Source organism: Cetorhinus maximus, chromosome 6 (genome assembly GCF_964194155.1).
Source record: "Cetorhinus maximus chromosome 6, sCetMax3.hap1.1, whole genome shotgun sequence".
NCBI lineage: Eukaryota > Metazoa > Chordata > Chondrichthyes > Lamniformes > Cetorhinidae > Cetorhinus > Cetorhinus maximus.
In genome coordinates this window covers 30,353,085-30,371,693 of record NC_135884.1, presented here as the reverse complement: position 1 = coordinate 30,371,693, position 18,609 = coordinate 30,353,085, and the positions used below count along the sequence as shown (strand labels likewise).

Genomic DNA, 18,609 nt, shown 5'->3' with positions numbered 1-18,609 from the left:
AGGAAAGCCCCATCTTGAGCCCAACATTTTGTCCATGATCAGAACCTGTCAGCAGTGGATAGGTTCACTTATCTCGGCAGCACACTCTCTTGAGGTGTCTATATTAATGATGACACATGCAAGAATTGCCAAAGCAAGCGTATCTTTGGCAGACTTTGAACTGAAAGTCTATAGAGCAATAATCCTGCCATTCTGCTCTACACATACAAGACTTGGACTGTGTACCACCCTCATGCCAAAAAGATCCATTACTTTCACTTGAGCTGCTTTTGGAAGCTTCTGAAGATCAGGTGACAGGACAAAATACCAGACACTGAGATGCTCACCCGAATTGGCACACAAAGCTTCTGCACCATATTGAGACAGTCACAACTGAGTTGGGCTGGTCATATAGGCATTGAAGAGGGTATTCCCTCCAATCCTGCAACTACCACATAGGCCAGTTGAAGAGGAGAAATTAGAATCCCCGATCACATAGTGGCCAGAGAGACTCAGGCTTCCTTTAACCGGTTTTATTCAAGCATATGCAAGGGAGCCACAATCATTCCTGAAAATGACCCAGCTCGAAGATTGATTACATTTCATTACTTTTGTACTTCTTCTTATCATAATACATTTGAATACATCCAATTGGCAACCGACACACCAGTCCCATGTTAAAACTATCCTATTGAGTACATAAACTAGTGATTTTGCTAACCAATTATTCTAAAGGCTGTATACATAATTATATTATCCAATCAAAATTAAAACACGTACGCAAAGACCTTGGTTCTCACAACTCAAGACTGCTTGTGTTTCATCAAAGTCCCCTCTTTGTCCATTGTATGTCTTCCCATATCTAAACTAAAACCATCTGCTCCTTCCCTATGTGAGAGGGGAGTACACATAATCTATTTTATGTCCTCCTTGTGTCTTTAGCCTGACTCTCAAGGCTGTGCAATATTCATCTGGTAACTGTCAACTCTTAATATGCTAGGCAGCCATGTCTGCCTGGAGATTTTAAGTGTTCTTCAGTAAATTCTTACAGTATTCTCTTTTGCATTTTTAATTTTCCCCTAACAGTCAGAATGCCTGACAGTCACTTACTAAAGTGAATCTTCCCAATGGAGAGCTCGAGTCTGGGGTGCACTCTCATGGCCGTCAAAGGGAGTGCTACAAGGGCACTCTGAAGGTTCCATTTAGGAGTTTTGATATCGACTTCAAGTCCTGGGAGAAGCTCACCCAGGAACGCTGCACCTGGTGCAACCAAATGAAAAAACAGGGCGGCCTCGTTCAAAAGCAAGCACACATTAGAAGCAGGGAGAAAACACAAGCAGAGGAAATCCCGAGCCAGCAACTAATCCAAAACTCAATTGTCTGTGGTATCCTGTCCTACTTGCAGCAGAACCTTCCAGGCATGGATTGGCCTTAGCAGGCTCCTACTTATCCACTGGAGCCCTCCCAAACACTGCAGATGAAGAACATGGTCATCTTCGCCTCAAAGGATGAAAAAGGCCATGGGGAAGCCACTGTCCTAGAAAAGCCATGTGTGCGCTCCACCTGCGCCTCTTTGAAGACAGTGACATCCCCTTGGTATAAAAAACCTCTGTCACCTCTTTGCTGCAGCAAGGGATGATGAAGTGTGAAATGTTAGCTACATCGCTTGTTCGAGTCTGGAAGGATCCAGTCGCAAAGAAATTGAGGGCCACTGCCATCATCATGACCACTGGTAGCACCGTCCTCACCCTGCTCTGAGGCAACAGAGGTGCCAGAGTTCTGTAAGCACCACTTTTGTGAATCACAGCCACTGAACACACTGCTCCTGGCTTAGATGGAGGTTGGAGAAGTGCTTCCAGAAGACCGTAGGTCGGTAAGACCTCCTGCTGAGAGCCTTCCTTCTCCTTTTCTGAGCAGCTTTCCCTCTTATTTTCTGTCTCTGCACCATCTCCTGCTCTCACACTGCAGCCCAAGGGGGACCACTACCCTAGGCAAGTTGTGCACTCAGAGCCCTTGCAGTGAGAAGCAATGCTTTCCCCGTGTGTAGCACCATTCCCTCCAAATCGTACCAACTGTAAGCAACCCCTCCAAACACCCAACAACTTACACAACTTAAACACAGTAGAAAGTAATCAGCAACTAACCTGAAAGTTTCTGGTGATTCCTATATATAGTGATGCGGGGACATCCTTCCTGCTACTGAATAGGGGGAGAGAGTGGCACTGTGGTAATGTCACTGGACTGGTAATCATGCTCAAGGGGACACAAATTCAAATCCCACCATGGCAGCTGGTGGAATTTAAAATTCAATTAACAAATACAATCAATCAGTCAAAAAAAAATCTGGAATAAAAGCAAGTCTCAGTAATAGCGGCCACGGATAGGGAAGGAGCCCTGACCTGGTCTGGCCTACATATAACTTCAGACCCATGGCAATGTGGTTGACTCTTAACCAAAATGGCAGGTCCGGCATCAAAAAGTACTTTAGATGCCAAATGACATCATGTTGGAGGCCATTGTGTTTTCAACGGACTTCTACATACATTTATGAAGTTTTTAACCTGGGGACAATTCAGCTGACCTCAACAAACTGCAGAAGGAACTTTGACAGGCAAACAGAAGGACATTGCTAAACCATTTAGCATTATCAAACATCGATATTTGTACCTATTATAATAAATAATCGATTTTATCTAAATATAAAGGCATAAGTTGCTAAAGTACTGCACTAATTAGATCACAGTGAATTGCGGCCACACTGGACGAAGTTGTTCACCAACTGGTTTGATCACCGTGGTCACTCGAAATCCTGCCTACGTGAAAAGAATCCTGCAGCAAAGGGCATAAAACCTGTCAGCTTTAAACCATCAAGAGAGAAACAGGAGAGAGAAGAAAGGAGGAAGAAAGAAGACAGATGCAAGAAGAGGAGTTTGGTTGGTCATTGGCTCCACGGAACCCACTTCACCAATGGAAAGCCAACCGAGCGGATCATACTGAGTATACCTGAACACTAAGTAAATTTTGCCTATTGTATTTTTACTCAATAAAGAGCATTGTGAACAGGTTTTCAACCAAATCCTGGTGTTGGCATCTCATCTTGTAATTCTAGTGCTTAAGAACTAAAAAGGGGATTTGAACAACCACACATCAGGGACGTATAGTCCAGGTATACAGCCGCACATCAGGAATGTGCAATCCTGGGGATACAGCTGAACTTTAGGGACGTGTAATCCAGGAGATGAGGCTGCACATCAGGAATGTGCAATCCAGGGGGTACAGCCACACGTTAGAGACATGTAATCCAGCGGATACAGCCGCATGTCAGGGACATGTAATCCAGCAGATACAGCTACATGTCAGGGACATGTAATCCAGCAGATACAGCCGCATGTCAGGGACGTGTAATCCAGCGGATACAGCCACATGTCAGGGACGTGTAATTCAGCGGATATAGCCACATGTCAGGGGCGTGTAATCCAGGGGTTAGGAGAATTCTTCTAACAATCAGGATCTATCTGCTCTGCACATTTCAGCAGCACGTTAACATCCTTACCAAAATGATGTTCAGTACCAACCATGCCGGAAGTGAACAGAAGCAGCACTAATGCCATTTTGACATTAAACTGGCACCCATAGTGTTGAAACTATGGTCACTACTGAGCCGAATTTTGCAGCACAGATATCTGGAGCATTTTACAGAAATGTTTTTTCTATTTATTCGCTCACGGGATGTGGGCACTGCTGGCTAGGCTAGCATTTATTGCCTATCCCTAATTTTCCTTGAGAAGGTGGCGGTGAGTGGGATTCTTGAACTGCTGCAGTCCACGTGGTGTAGGTACACCCACAGTGCTGTTAGGAAGCATGTTTCAGGATTCAGACTGAGCGATAGCAAAGGAACAGCAATATATTTCCAAGTCAGGATGGTGAGTGGCTTGGAGGGGAACCTGGTGGTGTTCCCATGTATCTGCTGTCCATTTCCTTCTAGGTGGTAGAGGTCATGGGTTTGGAAGGTGCTGCTGAAGCAGCCTTGGTGAGTTGCTGTAGTGCATCTTGTAGATGGTACACACTGTTGCCACTATGCGTTGGTGTTGGAGGGAGTGAATGTTTAAGGTGGTAGATGGGGTGCCAATCAAGCAGGCTGCTTTGTCCCAAATGGTGTCGAGCGTCTTGAGTGTTGTTGGAGCTGCACTTGTCAAAACAAGTGGAGAGTTTTCCATCACATTCCTGACTTGTGCCTTGTAGATGGTGGACAGGCTTTGGGGAGTCAGGTGATGAGTTACTCTCCACAGAATCCCCAGATTCTGAACTGCTCTTGTAACCACATTGGCTGGTCCAGTTCAGTTTCTGGTTAATGGTAACCCCCAGGATGTTGATAGTGGGGGATTCAGTGATGTTAATGCCATTGAATATCAGGGGGCGACGGTTAGATTCTCTTTTCTTGGAGATGGTCATTGCCTGACACCTGTGTGATGTGAATGTGACTTGCTACTTGTCAGCCCAAGCCTGGATATTGTCCAAGTCTTTCTGCATATGGACATGGACTGCTTCAGTATCTGAGGAGTTGCGAATGGTGCTGAACATTATGCAATCAACAGCGAACATCCCCACTTCTGACTTTACAATGGAGAAAAGGTCATTGATGAAGCAGCTGAATATAGTTGGCCCTTGGGCACTACCCTGAGGAATTCCTGCAGCAATGTCCCAGGATGAGATGATTGACCTCCAACAACCACAACCATCTTCCTTTGTGCTAGGTGTGACTCCAACCAATGGAGAGTTTTCCCCGATTCCCATTGACTTCAGTTTTGCTAGGGCTCCTTGATGCCACACTAGGACAAATACTGCTTTGAAGCCAAGGACAGTCACTCTCACCTCATCTCTTGAGTTCAGCTCTTTTGCCCAAGTTTGGATCAAGGCTGTAATGAGGTCAGGAGCTGAGTGGCCCTGGTGGAACCCACACTGAGCATCAGTGAGCAGGTTATTTCTAAGCAAGTGCCCTTTGATAGCACTGTCAACGACACCTTCCATTACTTGCTGATGATCGAGAGTAAACTGATGGGGCGATAATTGGCCAGGTTGGATTTGTCCTGCTTTTTGTGGACAGGACATGCCTGAGCAATTTTCCACATTGCTGGATAGATGCCAGTGTTGTAGTTGTACCAGAACAGCTTGGCTAGGGGCACAGCTAGTTCTGGAGCACGAGTCTTTAGTACTATTGCCCGAATGTTGTCAAGGCCCATTGCTATTGCAGTACCCAGTGCCTTCAGCCGTTTCTTGATATCACGTAGAGTGAATCAAATTGGCTGAAGACTAGCATCTGTGATGCTGGAGATCTCTGGAGGAGGCCAAGATGGATCATCCATCCAACACTTCTGGCTGAAGATGGTTGCAAATGCTTCAGCCTTATCTTTTGCACTGACGTGATGGGCTCCTCCATCATTGAGGGTGGGGATATTTGTGGAGCGCTCTCCTCCTGTGAGTTGTTTAATCGTCCACCATCATTCACAAGTGGACGTGGCAGGACTGCAGAGCTTAGATCTGATCCTTTGGTTGTGGGATTGCTTAGCCCTGTCTATGACTTGCTGCATATGCTGTTTGGCATGCAGGTAGTCCTATGTTATAGCTTCACCAGGTTGACAGCTCATTTTTAGGTATGCCTGGTGCTGCTCCTGGCATGCCCTCCTGCACTCTTCATTGAACCAGGTGTGATCCCCTGGCTTGATAGTAATGGCAGAGTGTGGGATATGCCGGCCCATAAGGTTACAGATTGTGTTCATGTACAATTCTGCTGCTGCTGATGGCCCACAGTGCCTCTTGGATGCCCAGTCTTGAGTTGCTAGATCTGTTCAAAATCTATCCCATTTAGCACGGGAGTAGCACCACACAACACGATGGAGGGGATCCTCAGTGTGAAGCCGGGACTTCGTCTCCACAACGACTATGCAGCAGTCACTCCTACCGATACTGTCATGTACAGATGCATTAGCGGCAGGCAGGTTGGTGAGGATGAGGTCAATTATGTTTTTCCCTTAAGTGTTTCCCTCACCACCTGCCACAGACCCAGTCTAGCAGCTATGTCCTTTAGAACTCCACCAGTTCAGTCAGTAGTGGTGCTACTGAACCACTCTTGGTGGTGGATATTGAAGTCCCCCACCCAGAGTACATTCTGTGCCCTTGCCACCCTCAGTGCTTCCTCCAAGTGGTGTTCAGCATGGAATGGTACTGATTCATCAGCTGAGGGAGGGTGGTACGTGGAGGTTTCCTTGCCCATGTTTGACCTGATGCCATGGGACTTCATGAGGTCCAGAGTCAATGTTGAGGACTCCCAGGGCAACTCCGTCCCAACTGTATACCACTGTGCAGCCACCTCTGCTAGTGGGACAGGACATACCCAGGGATGGTGATGGTGGTGGTGTCTGGGACATTATCTGTAAGGTATGATTCCGTGAGGATGACTATGTCAGGCTGCATCCACATCAGTCTGTGAGACAACTCTCCCAATTTCGGCACTAGCCCATAGGTGTTAGCAAAGAGGACTTTGTAGGGTCGACAGGGCTGAAATTGCTGTTGTAGTTTCCAGGGCTTAGGTCGATGCTGGGTGGTCCGATCAGGTTTCATTCCTTTTTGTGACTTTGTAGTGGATTTGTTACAACTGAGTGGATTGCTAGGCCATTTCAGAGGGCATGTAAGAGTCAACCACATTGCTGTGGGTCTGGAGTCACATGTAGGCCAGGCCAGGAAAGGGCGACAGGTTTTCTTCCCTAAAGAACATTAGTGAACCGGATGGGTTTTTATAACAATCCTTCATATTGAATTCAAATTCCATCATCTGCTGTGACAGGATTCGAACCCAGGTCCCCAGAGCATTACCCTGGGTCTCTGGATTACTAGTCCAGCGACAATACCACTACGCTATTGCCTCACCAGTTTTTAGTTGCTATTTCTGTTAGCAATCCATTCCATTTAGCACACTGGTGGTGCCACACAACATGATGAAGGATAACCTCAATGTGAAGGTGGGACTTTGTCTCCACAAGGACTGTGCAGTGGTCACTCTTACCAATACTGTCACGGGCACATGCATCTGCAACAGCTAGATTGGTGAGGACGAGGTCAAGCAGGTTTTTCCCTCTTGTTGGTTTCCTCACGGCCTCCTGCATACCCAATCTAGCAGCAATGTCCTTTAGGCATTGGCCAGCTTGGTCAGTAGTGGTGATGGGCATCGAAGTCCCCCACTCAGAGTACAATCTGTGCCCATGCCACCCTCGGTGCTTCTTCCAATTGGTGCTCAACATGGACGAGCACAGATTCATCAACTGAGGAGGGATGCTAGGTAGTAATCAGCAGAAGGTTTCCTTACCCATGTATGACCTGATGCCAAGTGATTTCTTAGGGTCCAAAGTCAATGTTGAGCACTCCCAGGGCAACTCCCTCCTGGCTGTATACCACTTTGCTGCCACCTCTGGTAGGTCTGCCTTGCAGGTGGGCCAGGAATTACCGAGGGATGGTGGTGGTGGTGTTTGGGACATTGTCTGTAAGGTACGATTCAATGAGTATGACTATGTCAGGCTGTTGCTCGAGTGCAACAACTCTCCCAATTTTGGCACAAGCCCCTTGCTGTTAGCAAGAAGGACTTTGCAGGGTCAACAAGGCTGAGTTTGCCGTTGTCATTTCTGGTGCCTAGGTCGATGCCAGGGTGGCTGGCTGGTTTCATTCCTTTTTGTAGACTTTGTAGAAGTTTGATACAACTGAGCAGCTTACTTGACCATTTCAGAGAGCAATTAAGAGTCAACCACATTGCTGTGGGTCTGGAGTCAGGACAGCAGGTTTCCTTCCCTAAAGGGCATTCGTGAACCAGATGAACTTTTACGATAATCAACATTGCTGAGATTAGCTTTTAATTCCAGGTTTAATAATTGAATTTAAATTCCACCAGCTGCTGTGGAGGGACTTGATCCCCTGTCTGGGCCTGGGCTTCTGGATAACTGGTCCAGTGACATTATCACTACACCACCACCCCTACAAATAATAATTGAAGTTGTTTCCAGTCCAACTTATTCTTACAATAAAACATTCAAAATCTGCTATGACTAAATTCCAGTTACGATCAATCTTTTTTCTGATAAATGTAAATTTTCTTTCAATTGGTTTCATTGCAATACTCTCTTAAATCCCCCATTTGCACATGTGCAATTCAATGCACAGAAAAACTGAACTCCTGCTCTTTAGGTGCATTAGTGACCTGATTAGACTAGTATAATTCAGTCAAGGATGGCATGTTCATTATTTGAAATTGACATGCTTATAACGTTTTGCATATCAGGGAACAAATTTCCTCAATTAAAAAGGCAAGTGTATTTTGTTCATTGTGACATATACCTGAAGGATCCATGGCATGTTTATTTAGAGCAGAGAAAGAATTTAGACTTTTTTCGGCAGACTTTAGAACCTTTCTCTCATTTCATTTGAGCAGTTGCCTATTAAGTGAAGTGCTGAATATTACTTGGTCCTGCATATTGTTAACAATTAACTAATTTTAATTTAAAAGAAACTCGTCACTTTCATTACAGAAAAAATAATTGAAAATTCTTACCTTCTGCTGCTTGACTTCCTTGGTTTTTCAACGCACAATGTGTGGGAGTTGCCATTTTTGCCAGTGGCTTGCTCATGTTTTAACGAGCTGGGGTGTTTTCCATTTGCAATTTTGGACACATTGGCATTATTAAGATTGGCATTAGTGGAATTTGGTGAGACCTTTCCCAATAAACTGTGGTTAAATTGGTTATGGGATATAGAATTCTCAAAGTTGGAGGAAGAAGGAGATTTGTCAGAATCAGCTACTGGTGGAGTTGAGAGTCGTTTAACCTGCAAGGGTCGCTGTGTAACATTTGTTTGATGGATGACATTTTGTTCTTCTCCAGGCACATGGTTGACATGGTTGCCAAAGAGGCCACCGCTTCTCTGCAAAATGTCGAAGGAAAAATAATTAAAATTGAGTTTCATTAAGAATTATTAAAATGTATCCCTATCCAGTGGCAATCTGTCATTTATATAGTGATTGTCCTAAGAACTTTAAATAAAACAAAGAAAATCTGCATTTTAATGAAGGGATTGGATCTGAGATTCCAGGCAGCCTGGTCTGCTGCTGCATGTGTGACAGGATGGAACTTCTAACTTCCAGTCTGATGTAGCCCTAACCCTATCCTTAAACCTGGAGTCAAGGTTTCAGGACCATTTGCATGAGGATGCACCTGTCCCATTCGTGGGACTCAGGTGTCTGCCCTCTTTGAGGAAGGGGTAGTCAGGGATTTGAAACTGGCACGTTGCTGTTTCAGCCAAAGATTATGCATGTTCAAAGTTGTCATGTGACCCACTTAGCCAGGATCCAGTCCTGGCATGAAAGCACACCATGGGTGGTATTTATTGTGGATGAAATGGGGCTCTGTCCTGTTGGAGGGAGAGCCAGCGAGAGCCCCACGTTGTCCCTTTTTGGGAAGGTCTGCCAAATTAAGTTTCAATCAGGCACTTAACAGGGCAATGGCAGGCCTTCCACCGGATCAAGGACCCCACCGAAAGCTGCTGGCCAATCAGAGGTAGGCAGCATTTCATGGTTCAGCAGCGCCATGGGGAGGTGATGGATGCTGCTGCTGGTACCACCCACCTGAGGCCTAGGTTTGTCAAGGCACCCAAGCACAGGTGAGTGATGCCTTTGGGTCACAGGGTGAGGTTCACAGGGGAGGGGAGGGGAGAAGAGGTGAGGTGGGCGGCCAGCAACAAGCGCAGGTAGGTGTCCTAAACTGCCTACCACAGGGTGAATACCAGTGGCGGTGGCATAAAGCCCTTCAATTGCCCACTTGGTGGTACGCGGGAAGGCCATGCACCAGCCTTCCACCCATGGACTTAATTGGGACAGAGGTGGGAAGATGGTGGGATACTCATCTGCCACACTGTCCCTGATTGAATGCGCCCTCGCCATCAAACTCACCACCGGGGAGGGTATTAAATTCCACCCTTTGTGTCATGCAGTGTACTTAGTTGGAGCCTCTGCTGGCAGAAATGTTGAAATGTTTGATGGAAAACTTTATCCCACCAGTCCTGCCTCTTGAGAAAAGGCAGATGCAAGAGGCATGGAATTTGCCTGCGTAAAAAAGAGGGTTGTAAACCTGATGGAAGCTGGTTTTGCTTCAAATTCTATTCAGATTATATTGCTCCTGCAGCCTTCCAGCCCCAGAAATTTCAGTCATGGTGCTATAATTGACAGTCTCATTAGCAGTAATCAATTAATAGAAGTTCTTTTTACAGCAATACAGAAAGTATCCTCTTATTCCCTGATGTGAATGAAAGGGAATTAATGAGGTAAAACAAAAAATAAGAGTAACAGACATGTACTGCCACAAGAGGGGTGAATAACACACAAGCAGTGCAAGCTTGAGTGAACGTGGATGGATTCCTTTCACATGCGAAATGATGCTTACTCAAAAGCTAATTAAATTGCATAACATATATTTAATTAAATGCTATTTTTCTTTCTTACTTGTTGCAAACTTTTAATGGAAATAATTGTAAATGCAACTGAAAACTTCCCATTATTTTATTTGATTTAACTGTGTCACACTATTAGATGAATATAAATAGTGGCCTCATTGTGCATCATGATATTGTCATGTCATGACATCATGGGGTCCCTGTGGAGCTGACACGGTCAAAGCCATTCATTGGTAATTTGTTGCTATGCCAATTTCAATTTTTGTTCTATTACATTATCTCTGTCACCTCAGTCTGCCTGCATTAACTCTCTCTTGTCTTTTAAATTAGATTGCCAGACTTTATAGCAATTATTTTAAGCTATTTTCATTCTTTATCTTTAAGTACATTTGAAGAGCCCTTTAGGCGTAAATGACGGCAGTGTTAAACCAAATGGTCTGATAAGTTGAGCAAAAGAGCAATTGTTTAGATCAGTAATTTTCATTGCTTTTGACAAACACATTTTTCTAAGCTGGATACTGAAAGGGTATTTTACAATTTGCCCTGACACTTAAAAAAAAGTCGCCGCTTGGATGCTAATTTGCATTACATCAGTGAGCTTATTGATAAGGGTTGATCACTTCCACGTAAATTATGCTGAAAGGAAGCACTGAGGTTCATCAAAAAAGTGGGATGTTTGAGCTAAATGGCCTCTTCTTTCTAAAAATTTTCTGTTACAAATAGTAATAGAAATATTAAACCAATTCCCAAATTAATAGGACAGTTATTTATCACTAGTGGGATACTGCGGAATTAATCATTTCAGCTTTCACTGATGTCCTTATTAGAATAAAACTTCCTACATGAGTAAAGCATATCCAGCTAGAAATTTTTATTGGGTAGTATCGCAGAATGGGTGGTATCATTCTGGCCAGGTTATATGCCCTGCCTGATATTCAGTACCATTGACTTCAGTGACATAGAAATTCCTCTTGATTGATATCTATATCATTAAGTAATGTTAGCTGAGTTTTGTTAGCTAGGATATAGTGGCTGCACTCAATTTGGAGTTCTGTCTTTCTCTAATACGCAAAATAATGTAGCACTATGCAAGCATGTAATATTGTATATCACACATGGCAAACTGCTACTCTTGAGTTCAATGGATGCAGGAACACCCACTGTATCTAGCCAGATGCATTATATCTACTTACCAGCATGACAAGAACCAATATATAGTATAAAATGTACACCAGCATGTGATTATAAATGGTGACTGCAATATGCACCATCATCTTGTGATGCCATTATATCATGTTCTACAATGGATTTAAAGACATTGGTTGGGATTTTCCAGCTCCCTCGTGGTGGGACCCACCATGGGAGATTCAGCAGCCCAGCTAAAAGTCCATTGACTTTCAGCGTAACCTGACAATCCCAGTAGCAGGTGGTGCTGAAAAATCCCGCCCATTTTGTAAGTTCTTAGTGTTTTTGGACTACACCATAGACCACCACTTAAATGATTTTCAGTAATGTGGTCATGAATGCCATTCAAAAATCCTATAATAAAAAGTGCTAGTTCCAAGCCAACTGATTTTTTGATTTATATATCTATAAATAAATTGAGATAAGCCAAGAGTTTTATTCTTCTGAAAGGAGAATTTCTGAATTCAGATGATTCCTTCACAGAAAATTGTCTCAAGTATTCATTCAGGTAAAATACTCTGAGCTACCATCATTAGGTGATTTGTGTAACTGAATGTTACTTGAGGGAACAAAAAACAGGAGTTACTAAAGGGCTGTTAACTTACTCTGTATATATCCTCATCCTCTTCTTGAGTCCCCTCTATAATATCCTCTTCCTGTAGATCACATGAAATTGCTCTACGAATTTCTGGTCCAATGTCATGTAGAGTTCTAAGCCCAGCCTATAAAATAAAATACAAAATCTAGAAATGTCACTTCATATTAATATCCCAGATGCTTTTCTGGTGACGTGAAGAATCCTTTTGCTGAGCAACTGGGCAGGTTGACTGCTTCTGGGCCTGTGCTGATGTTATCTTTCAGCTAACCAGGGAAGGCACATGAGAGTGGTGTGGCTTCAGTTCCCTCTCCCTTCCCACAAGGAAATATCCAGTACCTCCTCCTGATAGCTCAACTCAATTGGGAAACTGCAGGCTGGTACTGACATCCTCTCATTTTGTGGTACAACCAGCTGAAGCACTAAGTTACTACGTCAAGGTTATCTAATGTTTGGAGCAGAAGGCTGGATTCATGCGCTAGAATCTGTGTGTGGGCTACACGATTACACAAAATACAAGCATCCCATACAGAAGCAAGTCCGAGTCCTCCATACAAAAGAACTATCATTTCCCTTGCAAAAATTGGCTTTAGTTCCTGGAAGTATTTACTTTTGTTGGTTTATCTATGATGTTGCCTGTTTTCATACTGTGAATTCTCTACCAATAGAGTGTCAACCAGTGAGAAGTGAGTGCTGTATCAGTTAGGAACTGTAACTGAGAGCCATGTAAGCAGTGAAATAGCACAGGAAAGGCAAAACTAATGGATTGCTCGCCACATTGTTGTAGATTTGGACATTATTGAAAATAAAAATCAGCTTGATGGGCTAAGAGCTTCTGAATTAGACCCTTCTGAATTAGAGAAGGTGCATAACTTAAGGACTAATGGCCAGTTCCCCACATCACCCCCACCCAAACCCTCCCTCCTTCCACACCTTGCTCTCAGAAGGCCTTTATGCACCAGATATGGGACAAGGTAGGTGAAAGCAGGCAACCAGTCAGCCACCACAATCTCAGGTGTGGCTGACATACAATGAACAGCCAAGGAAGGTCCGTGGCCAGCAAAATGACAGCAACCTTTCAATTAAACCCTGGACTCCATCCGCAAAGGAATTGCTTGGAAGGAATCATAGGTGAGGTGTCATACACAAAATACATTGCCATTATTCAATAAATTTTATGCACTTGATTTGTAAGTTCTGTTGAGAATGTCTTTATGCTAATGATACCCAGATTTACAACAGCACCATTGCTCCTGTGTTGTCAGACTGCATCCAGTCCTAGATGAGCCAAAATTTCTTCTAATTAAACACAGGGAAGCCTGAAGCCATTGTTTTCAGTACCTGCCACAAACTCCATTCCCTAAACACTGATTCCATCCTACTCACTGACCACTATCAATGGCTGAACCACATTATACCTTGTGTCTCGTTAATATTATTTGGATGATTTGTTGTCTCCACCGATAGCTTGGTCATTTTAGGACTTTAGGTGGTGTGGGAAAGGGGTGAGGTGGGGATGTGGGGGCAAGAAATTGAGGTAGAGGGCTGTGGAGTCAGGGGAGCACTCCTGCTCCTTCTTGCTCCACAGGAACGATTTTTCAAATTATGTTTAAAAACCTTACAGGCCACTGAAAAATCCTGAAGGCTTGGTTCCTGCTTCACCGATCAGGCAATTTAGCAGAAGGGATCTAAAACAGGCATTAGGTCCCTCAGTTACATGTGTAAGGCAAATAATATCTGATTTAGATGGCTGGCCTGGACACCTGGAAAATGTACTGAATTAATATTGGGCGGACATCTTTCAGACATAATATGGATGCAAGGCAACAGTTCTAAAACTGGCCCTGGATGCACCCTGTGTGTAAAGCAGGCACAACAATGTCCAATTTCTGTCGCAAAGAGTGAAAAACTCTGCTTTATGGTTGAAGGTGGGTGAACAGAAGAGTTTTCTGCATTTCTTTCATTTCTCTAGATGCTTGTTATTTTTATTGTCTTATTATAGATATTTCAGTACAAAGGGAGGACATTCAGCCCATTGTGACTGTCCTGGCACTAGTTCCACATTACAGATGCCTACTTTTCATTTCCGAGCTCATTTCCCTGTGCATTCATTTTCTTCTTCGCCTGTTTTCCTAATTTTCTCTTAAGCATTATGATTGAATCAGCTTTAGCAATCACATTATATATTGTAGGTTTGAATAAACTTCTCAGTTGGGGAAGAAGATGGTAAATTGAACCTTGCTGTGTCCATTTTGTGGGTGCAGGTTGGAACAAAAAGCACCAATTTTCTGGTGGTGTCTGAAATGCATCCAACACCATATTGAGTGTTCAAATGACCCTGGAGGCCAGCTCAAACGGGCACTATGCTCCTTCCTCTCCCAGAAATTCATTAGCAAAGGCTGGATATACTCAACTCAAGGTTTTAGGTTCTTAAATGGCTTAACCAGCAGTCATTAAAGGAACCGCTGGAGGTTGCCACTAAATTACTTTTTTTTAAACTTACCATCAGGTAAAGCTGGGAAAGAGCAGGCACACTCCAGCTGGCTCCTCTGTACCACCATGGGCTGCTGGTGCCTCACACTAGCCACCCTCCCATTCTCTTCCCTTTCATTACTTTACTTGAGGGCTGTGGCTGGAAAGGAAGATGGCACAAATTGTTCCTCTTCAAATCGTGAGTGGCCTCTGGATGCCTGATTGGTGTCTGCAGCTTGCTCTAGAAATGCTGATGAGACCGGGTCCTGGGCTTATGGCATGTGCTTCCAGCATGCCAAGTATTCTGCACCTGAAAGCAAGCCATGGGAGAGGGGGGGACACGATATTACCCTAGCATGTGACCATTTTTCAGGTGAAGAATGGGGACAAAAAGCACCGAGTTCTTGATAAGTTTTGGTGGGTGTGCTCACAGCTCAATTCGTGTCTTGTGCTGGGGCACAGTGTTGAGAAGAGACAGGATTTCTTGGTTGGTGCTTTAGAAGTGCAGATTCAGCACCTTGTCTGAGGGAAGTGCTTCTCTTGTTTATACGTTACTAGAAATGAGACAAAAGCCTAACAATTCCCAGGTGGAAGGGATGGCAGCTTCCTTTAGTGTGAGGGCCCTGGAAATTATGCAAGGGAGATCCCAGAAAGATTATAGCGGAATCATCCCTAAGTGCACTAAGTGCAGTAGCGGGCATGAAATGTTGTTGCGCCATATCGTCAGCTTCCTGCCTCATTAATTATACAGCCACAGGAAACACACCAACTCACTGGCGGGCAGCCTCTGAATCGCCTGCCACACCGTTACATCACCGTTTCCTCACTCCTGGTGCTATATCTAAACTGCAATCACGCATACAGCTCTCAATGCTTGCAGCCCAGGACTGCTCCAGTGGAGACATGGCCCTGAAAGCCAAGAAGAGTTCAGTGACCCGTCATTGGGATGCTTTTTGGAGGCCCACCGTGATGTTCTCCACTCCTGCTCTGGCCGCAGGAGGTGCAGCAAACTCACCACAGGCAGTGGCAGAGGTGGTCAGTGCTAACGCTGCACAGAAGAGGTTGGCCATCCAGTGCAGAAAGAGGATGAATGATCTCATCTGTGCCACCAGGGTAAGGCAACCATCTCATCACTCTAAACTCTCACATTCACAAGACCATCATACATTCACTGGCACCTCACTCACTGCCAGCTTGAGGGTCATCAATGCTCACTCTCTCTCACACACCCTCACATCTCCATCTGGCCTCATCTCATCTGGAGACTGCCTCCTCAGCCCTCACTATCTTGGGGCCACTTGCACAGATCAACATGTGCCCCCACACACACCCTGGGTATACCCCCCCACTTCCCCAGTACAGCGCTTGCCCTGCAGCCTCTTCCCTTGCCTCAGGCCACTTCTCCCCCTTCCCTAAGCTCTGCAGCTGAAAAGCAAATCCTGCATTATGGCTGGTCTGATAGGTAGAGACTCCCGAAAAGTGCTGTAGCGTTGTCTGCGAAGCCTGGCACTGATGACTGCGAGTGCTGCCCAAAGCAAGGTAGGCAAACAAACCTCAAAGTCCTGAGCAAAGTGCAGCTCGCCAGGTGCACATCGCTTATGTACTGAAACACGTCGGTGTGATTGCACATCCATGTGCCCGGATGCTCCAGCATGGGGGGAATGATTCCGGCGAGCAGGGCTTATCATACGATGCTGAAGTATTGAAATTAGGTTCCCGATATGCGGTGGTGGGAAACATGGCCATTGACAGGTGGACCAGACGATCGCAAATTGGTTTTATGACGACATGAAAACTGATTCTTGTGACCTCTCAACATTTTCTGCTCCCACCTGCTATGTCGCCCATCGCTAACGGGAGCGGAGGATTCCGCCCTATGTTTCATTTTTCAATAAGATGGACATTTTATTCAGCAAGCTGGTATTAAGCCAGTCTGTAGAAAGGTGGGTAAGCAGGTCAATATAACTTATGCAATTAACAGATCAGCCTCCCGTACATGAAAGAAATTTTGCATGTCAAGAAGCTTGTCAAGGTGAGTCTGAACTTATTTCTTGCAATATTGTGCAACTACACACTTGTAACATATAAACAACCCCTCAAACAGTTGCATTTTTATTTTCATACACCCCATTTGCTCACTTTGAGCACAAGATAACCCATTTTCATGCTTATTTTACCTTCCCAGGAGCCCTTTCATATGGTGAATAGATTATAACGACTCCCCAGTACTCATTTGCATTCTGGCTATTGTTGTCCTATTGTTTAGGGAGGCACAGTGGTCAATTGCCAAATGCTGACAAACCTCACAAAATAGCATTTCATCCATATCTTAGGAGTGCAAGTCTCGGAATTGCCGAAAAGAAGAGAGAGGTTGAAAATTGGGGGGACTTTGCCAACCTCCAGATCACAGGATTGTTACAGTGCAGAAGGAGGCCTGTCGTGTCTGCACCGGCTCTCCGAATGAGCCATTCACTTAGTACCATTCTCCCGCTTTCTCCCCATAACCCTGTACATTCTTCCTTTTTAGATAACTGTCTAATTCCCTTTTGAATGTTTCAATTGAAACCACCTCCACCACACTTTCAGGCAGTGCATTCCAGATCTTAACCATTCACTAAGTGAAAAAGATTTTCCTCATGCCACTTTTGTTTCTTTTACCTATTATTTTAAATCTGCCCTCTTGTTCTTGATCCTTTCATGAGTGGGAACAGTTTCTCCCCATCTCCTCAGTCCAGACCCCTCATGATTTTGAATACCTCTACCGCATCACCTCTCAGCCTTTTTTTTTCCAAGGAAAACAGTTCTAACTTCTCTAATCTATCTTCATAACTGAAGTTCCTCATCCCTGGAACCATTCTCATAACACACTTCAAAGAAACCTACACTTATTGGGCCACCTCTCTGTGATTTCCATGGGAGAACAGCTGGTAGATGACTTAACTTTCTGTAGCGAGTTTGGTTTGTATGCTTAACTTCCAGGTAGTTTGTAAATAGGCAAGTTGTTAGATTTGGCACTGCTAAAAATATGCTTCAAGAAGTTCTTGCAGATCCCAATTCATGATTTTTCTTTGTACTGCCATAGAGTTGCCTGAAAAGCAGTAGATTGCAGGACCAGAGACAGAGAGCCCATCCATTTCCTGCCACACTGTAGCACTTACTTCATTGCCACTTCAGAAGCAGATAATGGCCCAGTTTTTGCTGGAACAGTGCATTTAATAGTATTTGCCATTAGTTAGACTTATTCGTGCACATTTAGATTTCAACATTTGTTTGTGTAGCAAGTTGCTGGAATTGTGAGCTGATCACAGTGCAGTGAGGGCAGCAGGGTATCTGGGACCTAGTGGACAGGGCAGCCAACTTCTTAAACAACCAGAATGAAGGTTTCAAATATAAACAGAGGAATGATGAAGAAGTGTAAATTATAGAGGGTGACTTCAATGTCAAATCAAGTATAAAAAGAGATAAAGAGAAGGAAAGAAAAATTGGATTAAGAGAGAAAAAATTGGACAAAGATAAAGTAAGATGTCAATTTTTTTTAAAGTTGAAATTTTTAAAATCTCCAATAATAATTAATTCCAGAAGGAATGAAACTTCATATTTGAAATAGTTAATTTTCAGTGCCAGACAGCTTGGTTGGCAGTAATTAGCATTTATCATGTTGATAAAAGCATCTTAATGCTTGTCATGAGAAGACAACTTTCTGTAGTGAGTTTGGTTTGTACCACACAATACAGCAACTTCATGAGATTCAATGTAGGACAATAGTACGGCACAGAGTAAGATGCTGTTTTTGCAAAGCTTAAGTGTGGAGTGGGGCAACTCCAGCAACAATATTTGGACATTGCCATTTAACCAGGCATTTGCTTTTCACCTTAAGTTGGCAAATTAATAAA

The 18,609-nt window shown here is 44.2% G+C and overlaps 1 protein-coding gene across 1 annotated transcript in view; it reads right to left on the bottom strand.

Annotated features, from left to right (window-relative positions):
* cacna1db (calcium channel, voltage-dependent, L type, alpha 1D subunit, b) overlaps nucleotides 1-18,609 on the bottom strand; it is a 681,678-nt gene that overhangs the window by 35,308 nt on the left and 627,761 nt on the right. Inside the window, exons 42-43 of the mRNA XM_078543507.1 lie at nucleotides 12,255-12,371; nucleotides 8,573-8,940 (exon numbers count right to left, since the gene is read on the bottom strand). Coding sequence (XP_078399633.1) covers nucleotides 8,573-8,940; nucleotides 12,255-12,371 — 485 coding nt within the window. The remainder of the gene's footprint in view (nucleotides 1-8,572; nucleotides 8,941-12,254; nucleotides 12,372-18,609) is intronic.